This window comes from Cyanistes caeruleus, chromosome 10 (genome assembly GCF_971803275.1).
Source record: "Cyanistes caeruleus chromosome 10, bCyaCae1.hap1.1, whole genome shotgun sequence".
Lineage (NCBI taxonomy): Eukaryota > Metazoa > Chordata > Aves > Passeriformes > Paridae > Cyanistes > Cyanistes caeruleus.
The window spans coordinates 18477862-18492496 of NC_141710.1; the positions used below are offsets into that span (position 1 = coordinate 18477862).

At 42.3% G+C, this 14635-nt stretch overlaps 1 protein-coding gene and 1 long non-coding RNA gene across 12 annotated transcripts in view; one reads left to right on the top strand and one right to left on the bottom strand.

The window, feature by feature from the left end:
- GNB4 (G protein subunit beta 4) overlaps positions 1 to 14540 on the top strand; it is a 58914-nt gene extending 44374 nt beyond the window's left edge. For 7 of the 11 annotated variants that reach the window (XM_086844148.1, XM_086844143.1, XM_086844146.1 and 4 more), the window contains 8 exons: positions 3938 to 3976; positions 4675 to 4781; positions 5631 to 5694; positions 6417 to 6579; positions 6757 to 6823; positions 6968 to 7169; positions 8328 to 8544; positions 9735 to 14540. In XM_086844148.1, coding sequence (XP_086700274.1) covers positions 3938 to 3976; positions 4675 to 4781; positions 5631 to 5694; positions 6417 to 6579; positions 6757 to 6823; positions 6968 to 7169; positions 8328 to 8544; positions 9735 to 9841 — 966 coding nt within the window. In that variant the 3' untranslated portion in view covers positions 9842 to 14540. The remainder of the gene's footprint in view (positions 1 to 3937; positions 3977 to 4674; positions 4782 to 5630; positions 5695 to 6416; positions 6580 to 6756; positions 6824 to 6967; positions 7170 to 8327; positions 8545 to 9734) is intronic. The other 4 variants (XR_015274562.1, XR_015274564.1, XR_015274561.1 and 1 more) reach the window with 1 other exon arrangement.
- Positions 725 to 13103, bottom strand: LOC147651347 (uncharacterized). Its single transcript, XR_015274568.1, has 2 exons — positions 9660 to 13103; positions 725 to 4006 (listed from the first exon to the last, which is right to left on the bottom strand). It is a non-coding gene; the product is annotated as an uncharacterized LOC147651347 (long non-coding RNA).
- Positions 14541 to 14635: the final 95 nt, after the last annotated feature.

Sequence of the window (14635 nt, forward strand, 5' to 3'; positions counted from 1 at the left end):
AAGTTTGGCTTAGGGGTCTCAGAAATGTGTGATCCTGGGCTAAAAGTGACCCCTGAGAAGCCTGAGGCAGCCTAAAGCAGAGAGTGTGAGAGAGCCTTCCAGGGTGGATGTCATTTCTACAAGCACTGATTTTTGGCTTCCTGTTGAGTTTATTTTTATTAAATGCTGATGCCCCCATACAGGCTATTTTTTGTATTTACTCAGTGAAGATAAACTAAGTATGAGCTGTCATGCCCAAAGCCTGTTTTCCAGGAATCTTTTGCAACGTGCATTTATATCTCAGTGATGCAGTTTTCAGTAAAGTATAATAAGGATCTTCAAAGTCTGTTTATTTTTCATCAAAATTTTCAAAGCATGAAGCATTTATAAATCTGATTTATATGGGAATGGCTTATTTGCAGACATTCCTATCAGTGAAGAGTACAGGTTTCTTAGAATATGTTGCACAGAGGCTTTTTTTAGCATGGCATCTGCTGGCAGCAGTTGTCCTGTGGTGTTTCCTGCGAGGTGTGAGGCTGCTGGGTGGTGCCAGCCATGTGCTGAACACCCTTCATGTGTCAGGACTGTGCTGGGGGCAAATGCTGCTCAATCAGTGCTTTCCAAGGAGAGCTCTGTCCTGTTCTCTGTAAATACTGTGGAAAGACAAGGTGGGGGTCAGGCAGTGCTGTGGCCTTTCCACCAGCTCTGTAGAGGATACAAATAATTTTTAGCTTAAAATACTAACTTTTTTTTTTTGTTCCAGTTTTAGCTTTATTACAGAATTACACTGCTACAAGGGGTTCATAATTTTTTAGTTCTTCCTCTGCATACTGTGTAAAGACTTTATAATTATGTTATGTTGAGGGGAGCCTGTTAAGTCTTTGCTCAGTCTTGGTAATCAGTGAATCTGGTTTCATGCAAAATTGTGGGGAGAAAGAGCTACCAGGCAAGTCAGAGGGCTTAGACTGTGCTGCAGGAACGTTTGCTTAGTTTTTAAATTTTGGAGCGTAAAAATCTGATTGACTCTTGGGTAATGACTCCGTTTTGTGGCTTTAGGTCCATTTAACATTTTCTTTGTAACTCTACCACCCACCTTGTAACTGGATCTATCAGATGGAGCAGAGTAACCGTGGTTATATTGCCTTTGGAGTCCCTTGGCTCAGCAGTGGCAAGTGGTGATTGCCTCTTGGCATCTGAGTGCAGGCTTGGATACCTTGTACTTGATTCTAACTTCAGATTAATAGGCAGTTAAAATGCTCCTGATGACTTAATGTCCACAAAACTTTCTGACCAAATCATTCCATTTCATATTTGTAGAGATGACTACTTATCTTGCTTATTAAATCATTGCAGTTTTTGTTTGGGATGGGGTAAGAGGATAGATACAGGATCTGAAAATCAGAGGTTTTTCAGTGTCAAGAATATCTACTGGGCTGGTTATTTTCAGGAATTATCTTTGATTCACTCCTATAAAGAGATAAGGTCACTAACAGCATTTGATGTTTTATGTATAACTAGCATTTTGCTGTTTTAGTTGTTGACAACTCTTGGGTTTTGTCTGATATTTCTTCTAACAATATAATCACAGAAGATCAACTTTGTGCCTAGAAGTGAGGTCCATATAAGGTTGTACCTAACAGTGTCCTTAAGGTGTAGAAACTGCAGTGCAGAGCTGTTGGTTCTCTAATGAACCTCAGTCTGCAATATTTTAGAAATGTTTCATGACCTTTCATTTTATTTTTGCAGTATCTAAGTGATGTGGGCACCTGTGTCTCCCCATGCAGCTGAAGCTCTGGTCTGTGCACAGACAATGTCCAACCTGAGACTGCAGGAATTTTTAGTTCAGGAAGTTGGAACACTGAACAGTGAAGTGTCGGATATCTGTTAGATGACTTGATAGTTAAAGTTAATTCCTAGTTCTCTCTGTAATGAGGTGCCCATGTGATATGTGTGTCCTCACTGTGAGAACTGAAATTGAGGATAATGATTTTTAGAAGTCTTGCTTACTTGACACAGTGTCTTTCAAACCAGACAAACAACACACTATATTTTAAAAAATACATGTAGTTTGGGGAAAAAACTGCAAGCTGAAGTGTATGCTAGGAAGGTCTGGGACTGCACACACTGTTCAAGCAGTTCTATTTTTCTCACAAATTTTGCATTATCTACTGCATGAACTGCAAAAAATCTGCAGTTATATAGAGGAGCTTTTTTATGTTTTAACACTAATAATTCTGTTATGATGATGTATATGTAGAAATACGGTTTCAAGGTAAGAATTAAAATAGCCTGTTGAAACTCTCCTTTTCCTGCAATTTGCCAATTGTATGGCAAGTATTAGACAGCCTCAAATACAGAAGTTGCTAATTGCTCGCTCTTAAAGATAAAAAATGCTTTGATTCAAACTGCATTCAGAATTCATTTTATGTTGAACATTTTACAACTATTTTCGGGACAACCAAACAAGTAGTCATTTAAAATCCACAGTGTTTCTTCCTGTGGATGAAATAAGTCCTGAGTGCCAAGGGATTTGCTCCTCTGGTATTTTAAACCCCTCCTGATTCCAGACGTCAACATTTTATAAATATTTCTACAGTTCAGACATTATAAAAATAAGTTGAGATGACTTAATCCACTCTCAGGCTTGTTTTTTGGGAGGAGAGCTATAAAGGGTGGTCAAAATAAACACGCACTTAAGAAACGTTAAAGTTGCAATGTCAAGTAACTCTCAAGTAAGAGCTTGAAATAAATTGAAGATCCCAGCCTGGGTGTGTTGAGGCAGCTCCAAAATGTGTGAGCACATGTTTCTGTTCCTGCTCTCAGAGGGATCAGACTGAACTTTGGAGGGACACACGAAGTGCTGGTAAAGAGGCACCGTTGTTTTTGGGTGGCTGCTTCAGTGGTTGCAGTTGGAGAAATTGCCAGGAGTTGAGGCTTCCGTGGCTGCTCCTTCAGTATGGTTGTTGATAGTTTTAACTTCAGCTTGTGCTGCACAGTTCCTGTCTAACCTCAAGCCAGTTTAAACCATTTTGTCAGAAGGAGGTGCTGGCCATGTGCCTGTGTTCTGGGGATGGGCCCTGAGCCGCAGGGGAGCGGCGCAGTCACAGCTGTGACTAAAACCAGGTCTTGCACAGTCAGTGTTGCAGGTGAGGCTCAGTGGAGCTCACCTGTGTCAGAGGCTCAGTCTGGGGCTCTGAATTATGCAAACAAAAGTCAAGTCTGTGTTCTAGGTCAGGTTGAATCATATCTGCAGGAAACAAGCCCTGTGTCCATAGAGTCTGAGATAAGGAGAAAACCATGGAGTGTCTGTGTGGAGATCTGAGCACCACCTGTTCCATGAAGTGGGTGAGGGTGTTACTGGGCCATTTTCTTCCCTTCAAGCTGTGTCAAGTACATCATCACTAAGCTTTGGTAATCCTGCTGTCTGACCTGCTCCCCGGATCCTGCCTGCTGATTTTCACCCTGCCTCTCCCAACCAGCAAGGAGCTTCATTTGTGCAAGAGCCTCGTGTGGCACAGAGCTTGCTAATCCTGTGTAATATGTGGTTGCTTTTCCAGGTGGATCAGTTCTTCCCTTGTGCTCAGCACACCCTGAGCAAGCACATCCACCCCAGGGAAGGAATACAGGGAAAAGGGTAGGCACTGGGACTTCAGGATGGCTCCAAATGCCTTTGAATCCCATAGTCTGTAGAAAGGGAGATTCAAAGGCTGCTGGCTCATGGCCCTTCTTAAGTCCCTCTTCCTCCACTACCCCTCGTTGTGTGCCATTGCTTTTTAGATTCCTTGAACAATAAAACAAGCTAGGGTGACAGAAGAAATACTGGCATGACAGTTGTTGTTGGTGGTGTGTGGCTTTGAGTGTGTTGAAATTTAGCTCAACAATTACTTTTCCTTTAGGCCCTCTCAGTTGATGCTCAGTGTTGCCTTTCCAATTCATCTTGTTCCAATTTTTGTTTCAGGATGCCAGGAAAGCCTGTAGTGACACAACTCTTGCTCAGGTATGTTTCTCTTCTTTGTGTAGGCTATTACTTGAGAGATAAGGAAATAAAAATATCAATTTTTGACTCTAGCATGTTCCTGTTCAGTAACTGAAAGAATAAAGTGAAAAAGGCCTTTGGAAATGTACTGTATATTTATACAGTTAATTAAAACTAAACAAAGCCCCAGCAAAAAAAACCCCAAATAAACAAAACAGCAAAAAAACACAACCAGTCAAAACACCCCCACCATCTTAATAGATCCTGCTTCCAGTTTACCTTTTAAGTATGTTTATTGTGTTAAATATATTTAGAAAGACTTAAACATTTTTTAGTAGTTTTTTGGAAACAGAATTATTTTGCATGTAAAGTTCTGCCATGCTTTAAAAAGGAACAGTGGAGTAAATACTGGAGCATTTTATTTCATTGGTTTAAATTGAAAACTTCCAGATTTTATAATCTGAAATCATGTAACATAGAAGTATTTTAAAAGAGCTTCCTGAAGTTTCACTGCAGCCATTGTGAAGTGTGTTATGTCTGTCTTCTGTAAAATCTGTTTGTGTCAGTGTTGCTGGGTGTACACCAGTATCTTATTTTTTAATGGTTTTTGTTGTGTGCCAAGATAGATAATACTCTATCAAAGTTCAAATGTATTTTTGTTATCTTGCACATTAAAAATAGTTCCCAGTATCTCACGGGTTTGTTTTGTTTATTTTTAGATCACAACAAGCCTGGACTCAGTGGGTCGAATCCAAATGCGCACCCGGCGCACACTCAGAGGTCACTTAGCCAAAATCTACGCCATGCACTGGGGATCTGACTCCAGGTTTGTAGCAGGGAGCCTCGGAGCTGCCAGCGACAGGCTGCAATCACACTGGCACCTTCAGTTTGATGGCAGGTCCTGGGAGCCTCATGGGGGTGCTGGTGCCCTTGCAGGGGTCACAGAGCACCACTGCTGGGGGCTCAGAGAAGAGGGACTTTGCCTGTTCTTGCCATAGATATTTTGCCTTTTCCTTCTTTCAATTTAAACTTAAGTTTTTGAATCAGTTTAAGCAAGAGAGAGTATGTGATGAGGCATGTTTTTTTGGAATGCTGATTATTGTACTTTCCAAGATGTTGAATAATTCTTCTGTGGTAGGGATTTAAAAACTTTACTGACAAATTTTTATTTCATTAAAGAAGAGATCTTTTTGTACATAGTGTGAAAAGTAACTTAAAGTTCTGTTTTGCCACCTTCAAGGCAGCTGATGTGAGGTGCAAACACTGCCTCCTGGTCTGCTCTGTATCATGTCCTTCAGAGAGGAATTAATCTAGAATCTGTTCTCAAGATTTATTTTTGCTTAAATTCCTTATTTGCTTTTGTGTAACTGTGTAGTTATATGAATAATGAAAACAGTTGTGGAGAGAGTTCATAAATTTTCTTTTTTTGCAACCTGCTTTCAGCAGGTTGTTCATTTTTAATCATGAATCCCCTCAGTTAGGTGAGACAGAGATCTAGACCTTTGCAGACTTTTTCCAACCAATGCACCCCTCCAATAAAAGTGAAAAAGCATAGGGTAATAAAGAAATTATGAAGCTTTTGAATCACTTGATAAGCATGCATGGTGTATGTCTATTTTGAGATTTTTTTTTGTTTGTTTTATATTAACACATTTTATTTTGTGTTCATATTTAGGCTACTAGTCAGTGCTTCTCAAGATGGAAAATTAATTATTTGGGATAGTTATACAACAAATAAGGTATTTATTTATAATCCTTATCAATAATTAATGTGTAAATTGTGTGTTTGAATGGGCTTGCATCTGTTTTTTACCATGGTTTCAAGTCAAAAATTAAAAGCAGTGTTTCTCATTCAGACAATCTCATTTTGTTCCTTCCATGGCTAGGTGAGCAGCAGTGATGTGTTTGTTGTAGGTTGTATCTCTGAAGCAATAGTTAATTACATTGTAATGTGGAACATTTTCATTCTTTGCTAGTGCAGTAGCTGTATCTCTCTGCCTGTGTGCTGTTGCTTCTAAAACTAACTCGGTTTTGAATTACAGAAATACAACCTCAGAATTTACAAGAGTGCTTTGGGTTTGAGGGCAGAGGAAGGAGAAGGAGGAAAAACAGCTGTCAGGGAAAAGCTTAGGTAGTGTGGAGTGGAGCTGTGCTTCTGTAAACTGTGCAGTCTCCATGGGGATAACCATCCTGTCTTACAAGCTGTAGTTTAAAGATGTAAAAAAGTTGGACAGAGAAATCTTAACTAAAATAAACAAACATTGTAAATGTTCAAGTTTACGATAGCTTTGCTATGAAATAAGGTAAAGCTGCCCTGCAGACAGGACAGGTATCTGTCACCCCAGGAGGTGTGGGTGTGTCAAGTGCAGTGAGGTGGATGTGATACGTCCTGAAGCCAGACACTGGCTCTGGGGCTGCCCCAGTGTTGGTGTGCTCTGACCCAGGAGCTGTGTCTCTGCAGATGCACGCCATCCCCCTGAGGTCCTCCTGGGTGATGACCTGCGCCTACGCTCCCTCTGGCAACTACGTGGCCTGCGGAGGCTTGGACAACATCTGCTCCATCTACAACCTGAAAACCAGGGAGGGCAACGTCCGAGTGAGCCGGGAGCTGCCGGGGCACACAGGTCAGCTCCTGCCTCACCTGCTCTGTTACTGCATCAAGGGACACAGTCCTGCTTTGGGCTGGGCAATGCTTGTGCTGGTTATGGACTGGCTATGGGAGAACTTGGATGCTGTTCTTGCATTTTAACCTTCAGTCGTTACTCCTGGGTCAAAACCTTAAACAACTGTTTTGTTTTTAGGATACTTGTCCTGTTGTCGCTTCCTAGATGACAACCAAATTGTCACTAGCTCAGGAGACACCACTTGGTGAGTTTTTGAGCTCGTTTGGCCTTCCCCCACCCCCTCTTTCTTCTTTTTTTTTTTTTTTTTTTTTTCTCTTCAGGGCCTTAATTTGTATTTAAAACTTGAACTCTGAAATAATGACAGACCTTGTGTTAACTTCATCTGCAGTGCTTTGTGGGATATTGAAACTGGCCAGCAGACCACCACATTCACTGGGCACACTGGAGATGTGATGAGCCTCTCTCTGAGTCCAGACATGAGGACTTTTGTCTCGGGTGCCTGCGATGCCTCCTCGAAGCTGTGGGATATCCGCGATGGAATGTGCAGGCAGTCCTTCACAGGGCACGTGTCAGACATTAATGCAGTTTGTGTAAGTGATCCTCCTGTTTCCACGTGGGAAGAAAGGGGGAGGATAAAGGCTACATTTGCATGAATTCAGCTTAGAGTCTCCTGAGCTACCTTGATTTAAAATCAATTAGTTACGGTAGGGAATGTTAAATTATATGTAATGGAGGAGGTTCTGTAATAAGTTACAATCTACTTTGTAACTGAATTATTATTGCCATTATCTGTGATGCACTGTGCTGTTCCTGGAATAGTTTCACCTGTGTTTCTATTCAGTAACTGAGACATCACTTTTTTTAAGAAGTAAAGAATGGACTAGGGAAACTTTCTGAAGCGTGGCAGTGTGTTAAAAACTGAAAATTGTAGATCTGTGCAGTATACTGAGAGGGTGCAACACAGCCAGGCATCCTCATCTTAAAGTTTTTTTGTTGATCAAAGAGAGCTTTCAGCAAAATATTCTGGAAGGCAGTTAAAATCAGTATTGATACTGAATATTCCCTGGAATAATTTGGTAATATTTAGAAACTGGATTGTATTTCCCCTCTGTCACAGTAACACTATGTTCTGATCTGCAAGATCCAGGCTCTGGTAAATAGAGAAAGAAATCTAAGTCGAGGCTGCATCTGTTTTTGATAAACATGAAAAATTGAAAAGGCTGAGAAAATACCAAACACATGATGAGTACAAAAATGCAGTTCCTATACTTAGACCTGGACCCTGAGATGTGCTGGGCGCTCTCCATTCCCATTTCAATCAATATCGCTGCTGAGAGAATAACTCGGATTTGGAGATTTTTTAGGCAATTGAATTGCTTGTTTGTAGTCTTGGCTGAGCCAACCTCCTGACCAGCTCAGGATGGAACACCGTGTTCCCCTTCAGCCAGGATGTGCAGAGCTGGGGTTTGCTTCATTTTGTAGGAGTCAGTGGCATCACCTGTGACTCCTGTTACAGCACACACAGGACCTGCCTGGCTATAATTCCAGGCACTCAGGTGTCACCAGGCCTGTTCCAGAGGCGTTCCCTTGCAGAGCTGTGTACCTGCATTTTTCAACATGCAGATATTTCTTAAAAATAAAACATTCTGCCTTTGTCTGTAAAATAATCCTGTGATGTTGTTCAACTAACACACGACCAGCCTATTTTTTTGGTGTCCAAAGTGTCACGTCTCAATTAAACGTTGCAGTTTTTCCCGAACGGCCACGCGTTCGCCACCGGCTCCGACGATGCCACGTGCCGGCTGTTCGACCTGCGCGCGGACCAGGAGCTGATGATGTATTCCCACGACAACATCATCTGCGGCATCACCTCCGTAGCCTTCTCCAAGAGCGGGCGCCTCCTGCTCGCGGGTTACGACGACTTCAACTGCAACGTGTGGGACACCCTCAAAGGGGAGAGGGCAGGTGAGGACACCACTGCTGGCAGCTGTTCCAGCCTCGGCAGCCCTGCACAGCCAGGATCTGCGCAGAATGCAGAACTGGCATTGCCGGTGCTGGTGCTGATGGTGTGGAATCTGCTTGATTCCTTTTAACGCTGTTTTCTCTTGAAAAGGCATCCTTTCATTGCCTTTGGTTGTGTCTTCCAGAAGTCACACTGCATTTCAGTTCCATGTCTGTGGTTTGAGCAGTAAACGAGTCAGGAGAACAGGCCTGTTCTTGGGCTTTACAGATCAGTGCTGGGAGATCTCAGCTCTTGAGGCTGAGGAATGCCCTCCAAAACTTCATCTACTGAAAATGTATTTCACTGAAGTGTATGGAATTAAGTAGTGCAAAATTACACGTTTGCATTGACTTTTGCACCCATGAGTGGCAGTAATTCAGATGTAGCTACAGGAGTCTTTTTGTTTTGCATTCCCTGCTGTTGGGAAAGAGGGAAAGTGGAAACTTCTGGTCCTTGAATCAGTCACTTTTGTCAGGACACAGCATGTTTATAGCACAGCTATTTTTTTTTCTCACTTCTTACAGTAACTTTAATGCTTGGGCCTGGTTCAAGAACATCGGTTCTGCTATTCAGACTGAAAATAGATCCTTTATCTTAGTTCTGCTAGACCTGGATGGGGAACCCTGGGAGAGCAGACAAGGGCAAGAAGAGGTAGAGAAAAAACGGAACCAAAGCAGGAAAGAGGCAGGCTAGTGCTGCTCTTCCATTCGTCACCATATATGGGGGATTTATAATCCCTAGGGTTTGCAAAACTTGGGAAACTCAAGGTAATTAATGCTTCCAGGGCTTTGTCAGGAGACATCACATTGGATTTTGGAAGTGCCTGATGGCTGAAATTGTGGACAGCACTGTAGAAAATGGGAAAACCAGTAGGGAAGAGGATATCGATGGGGACAGGATGGAGAAATCATAAGGGCACAGAGAAAAATGGAAGCAGTATTATGTGTAGATATTTTTACATACCTTATTGTTGGGTGTTTTGATAAGGCTGTTCTGGTCTATGTGGTTCCTCAGAGTAAAGACAAAAAGGAGAATTAAGATCTTGCATTGTATCTTTTTTAGTACATTTAAGACTTACCTGGGTGAGCAGAGTAACAACTGAAGTCCTTGACATCTTGGAGACGCTAAACTTCCATTGCTTCTTCTTTTCCAGGTGTCCTGGCTGGCCATGACAACCGTGTCAGCTGTTTAGGTGTTACTGATGACGGCATGGCTGTAGCTACAGGGTCTTGGGACAGTTTTCTCAGAATCTGGAATTAACTGGGAGCCAAACATGTACATTCTCCATTTGAGATCTGGAGAGATCAATGCTGCAGCCTATAGCTGTGAAATAACATTTCTACCTTGTATTTGCAGGTGAAGTTTTTCTATTCACTGATTATTACACAAAAAGGCTTTCTGTAAACTAGAAAAAAAAAATCAAGTGAAGAAATAGGGGAGGGGGGAGGAAATCACTGACTTTTTAAAAGGGGCCAGCACACATAATCATGGTGACCGACAAACTAAGAGCCAGTCTTTTTGTTTTTGGTGGTTTGGTTAGATTGTCCTTGAAGGGTTTTTGCTTGTGCTCAGTCTGCTAATCCTGTACCTTTTTTTTGTACATAACAGAATATACACATTATAGCAGCCAATCATGTAACATTTGTCTGTATGTAAAGAAATACGTTGCATTTTTTAAGGAACTACATTTATAGCTTTGCTTTTAACCTGAGATGTCACTTCTGAGTTTTGTAGTGGGTGAACTAGATTGCTGTTTTAAATGTTCTTGTGAATTTACTGTAGATAAAGTTAAGCCAGTGGTATGTATGTGTTTTTTATAATGGAAGGCATTTGAATTTTTTTTAAAGGCCCTGGAGACTCCCAGTTAATACCCACCGCCTTATTCGCTCACTTCTTGACCTGCTTGCCTGTTTTTGATCAGGGGGTTCTTCCTTCAAGCCAGTGGTTCCTGGTTCATCCACTGGCAGTCATGACCTCCAAACACCAAGGAGTTAACACCAGGTAGACTTGCACCAACAGCAGAAATAATTGGAAAATAAAGTAAATCCAGAGATTTTAGCTTCCTCCCTGCAGGTTTTTGCATCAGTTATTCTGTGCAGTCTGTGGCTGCAGAAGCCAAGTGGCCGAGTGCTGTGGCCAGCTCAGCTGCGGCCAAACGCGTGGGTTTGGCTCCTCACAAGCTCCAGCTGATCTGCACTCTCAGTGACTTGGCTGCTGCTCAGAGCAGTGTCTGCAGAGCTTGCTTGTTCCACACCAACTGAGAAATTCAGGAGGACTTTGCTTAAATTCCTAAAGAGGATTTACTTGTGCAGTTATTTGCTTGTAATTCCCCTCCAAATTCAGAACTTGCCAAAGCACCCCACAGCCAGAAGTGCTTGTTGTCAGTTCTGTGCAGTGTGAATTACCAAAGGAATTGTGTAACTTAACTGCACCTGTGTGACCCCTGAAGACTTCCCAGGATAACCCTGAGGATATGTGCTTGTTCTGTGTGGTCACTGAGGGCTGTGCCATGAGGGTTCTGAGATGCCAGATGTTCTGCAGCTCCAACACTGTAAATAGCCATTTCTGCTCCTTTCCTGACTTGATTCTAATTTTGATGTTAGTTGCTTAGAAATCTCACCAAGTACAGCTCAGTGCAGAGACAGGAAAATCATGTGACTGATGCCCATTTGAAACTGCCCAGGGAGGTTGCTTAACTTTTTGGTGCCTGGCAGCATGTCTGCACTCACAGTGGATGTTCCCTTGGGAATCTGAACATCTGTGGCTATTTTGGAATGGGGGATTAAGTCTATTGGCTTCTCTTAAGTGACTTATTTTAAAGATAACGTGAATTTTGAATCACCAGGTTGGAAGATGATGTTAGTCATCATTCATTGGAACTGATGGGGAGTCTGGGTGTCTCTGGGTCAGGTAGGAAAGAGAAGGGCCCAGAATCCTGTAGTATATCCATATGGATTTCTGGCTGAAATGACTTTTGTCAAGTTTCTGACATTTTTTAATCCTAAATTTCAGTACTTCCAGACTGTGCCTGTAAACTCGCCATGTCTGTAATGGTGAAGGTGCCAATAAATGTACCAGTCAATCACGGTAAATTCACTTTTAAAATAAGAAAAAGGCGCTGCTTATACTGGAGAAGGAACATTTCCTAACAGCAGCCTGTGGTTTAGGACCAAAATCCCACTGTATTGTGTCTCACAGGAATTCCTCAGTGTTTTGCTTTGTGATCTGTCTGCATTTATAGAACTATTATGGAATTCTTGTAAGTCTCTCAAGTGAGCAGCTCTTTGGGATCTTGCAGACTCAGTTTATTTTTTAGTGGTGCACTTGATTATTTTTTTTTTAACTCACAGCTGCCTTGAGTGAATCGTTCTGGAAATTTATTACTAAGGAATTTTAAGAAAATATTCTTTTTCTAAAAAAAAATTTTTTTCCGTAGAAGTGTGTTTTGAGCCAATTTCCTAGTCAACACCTTTGCCGAGACAGGTGCCATTTTTACATTCTGGTATTAAAACTGGTTTCTACTTGTGAAACTCCAAAACCAATTTTACAGCTGTATATAACTTTTCTTACCAGTTCAGGTAGCCTGTAACAGTGGTAATGGCTCTCGTACAGGTATTACTGCAAATAACTTCACTGTCATTGTTGGATGGCTGTTGCCTCTTGGATTCAGCTGCTTTTAAGGTAAATACTAAGGAATGCCAACTACTTGCTGAGGTGTCCAACAGCATCACAGAGCTCTGCCTGCCTCTGTTCCTCGCCCCAGGTCTGAGGGGCTCCGGTGTCAGCACACGAGGGACCTGGGAGAAGCCTGAGCACAGCGGGGGAATTGGCATCTGGTGCATCCTTGGAGCCTGTAGGAAGCCTGTGATAGATCCTGCCCAGGTGATGTTTGCTGTTCCATTACTGCCCTGGGTTGTTTTTCAAGCCTGCAGATTCCAGTACCACGGGTACTGTGTGATGCCACAGAATGACTCAGGCTGCAGCATTCCCTTCTTCAAACAGCTGGCAGGAACCTCTGGAGGTTGATGCCCAAGCTAAAGTGGAGGTGGCTTTTATGGTAAAAGCTCAAATTCCTCCTAAAAGAAGGTAATAACATAACCCTTGATAGGTTTTACTTAAAAAGGTTTTACCCCAGCTTTGAATTTCAAAGAAACTGGTGTGTGCCTGCAGTTAACATGGGCTCAGGTGTGCAGCTTGTGTGACTTCTGATACCATGACAGCAAACTTACTTGCAGCAGGTCTTGCAGCATGAGTGGGCACATCTTCACTGGCTTTAAAAGTTTGTAGCCAGACTACATCCTTAGCTGAATTTCAAATAAGTTGTGTCATTGCAGAACTGGAGTAACCAAGAGCATTGTGCCAAACAGTGGCAGAGTCACTCTTGCCCAGCCTCTCTTCTAAAGGCAATCTGTTGTGGCTGGGAAGCAGAGCCATGTGCTTGGTGTAACAAGATTTACTTTATTCTGGTAGAGTTTGTCAGCATTTTCTAATGTGATATAACTTTGCAATAGAGAGTTCTCCCTTCAGGCAAGTGCCCAACCTGGCCTTGCTCCCATGTAGCCTTGGATGGCTGTTTATTGGTGGAGAAAGCGGTTTGAGATTCTGGAAACCACAGAAAGCTGCTGTGGCTTCGTGCTGATGTTTGCTCATGTACTGCAGTAACGTGGCCTGGTTCCATCTGTCTGCAGCCCTTTTCCTTCCAAACACTGCTGTCCTCTGCTGTGCTGAACTGCAGATCCATGGCAGTGCTGGAAGAGCTGATGGCTCCGCGTACAGGATCCGTACCACTCCAAAGGGAACGTGAATTAGAGCCTTTTCTTGCCACAGGACAGGGCCTGACCTTGCCTTGGCAAAGCTGAGCTGGAGCAGCAGCAGGTCCCAGTGAGTCCTTACTGTAATGCATGGGGTGGAAGTAGTTGACTCTTTCCTTGGGTTGTGTAACCGCTCGTCCCACGATGAAGTTCACATTAATTACTTTAAGGTGGAATGAAAACATTCCAAGAGTTGTAGTTTGTCCTCTCTGGGGACACTGTCACCTCCACTAGGTTTAGTGCTGTGCTTTAAGATGTTGGTGAGAGTTTTGGCTAATCAGACTAGTTGGTATCAATGGTTGTGTAGCAGAATGGCTGGTTTTGAGATAGCATTTCCTGTCCAAGTACTTAGCATGGGTTGATGGTGCACTGTGTATCCAGTACTCTGGCATGCATGCTGGTCACACTCCTCCTACACTTCAGAGGCACCAGAGCCTTTTATCCAATTGCTGGTTATGTAAAATACATGCAGAATGTTAATGCAGTGTTGTTATGGTAAATGTGTGAACAGTGTTACTAATTGATATAACTGATAACAGATTACATGTGCCTGACATTCTTATACCACACAGTATGTTTAGGTTTTAACTAATATGGACTTCGGTGGAATAGTCTTAGGTATTTCAAGCCTTTGTTTTACTTACACAATGGTGCTCTCTTTGTGTTCTTTTTTTGTTCTTTTTTTAAATAAAAGCATCTGAACACTTGTAGTACATATTACATCCAAAGGAGTCCAAAGCAAAGTGCTTCTAAACATGCTTAATTTTACTTTGCCTTTAGTTCCCAGCATCTCTCATCAGCTGTTTTGTTTTGTTTTTACTTGTTGCTGACTACTTTGGAAAACTTCGGTAATGTTACCAATTATGAAGTGATTCTGCACTGCCTTTGGATTGTGTATGTATTCAGAAACAGTCTTAAAGCTTTTATTTAAGCTATTAAAAAACCAGGGACTTGTGCCATTTGTTCTTTACCAGTGCTGTTGTAAAAAAAAGACTTCCCTGTGACAAAAAAAATCACTTGCTATGAACTTTGTTTATAGCTCTTTTTTTTTTCCACGATGGATCTTTTTCTTTGTATTTGTACAGTGGCTCAGTGAAAGATGTTGCCATGAGTTGATATTGTAACCAATAAACAAGTGCTTTTAACCAGCCTGGCTCAGCTGTCAGTGTTGTATTAGAGCAGCCCCTGGGATGGGGATGGAGCAGCCACACAGCAGCAGCTGGGACCTCTCCTGGATCTGCAT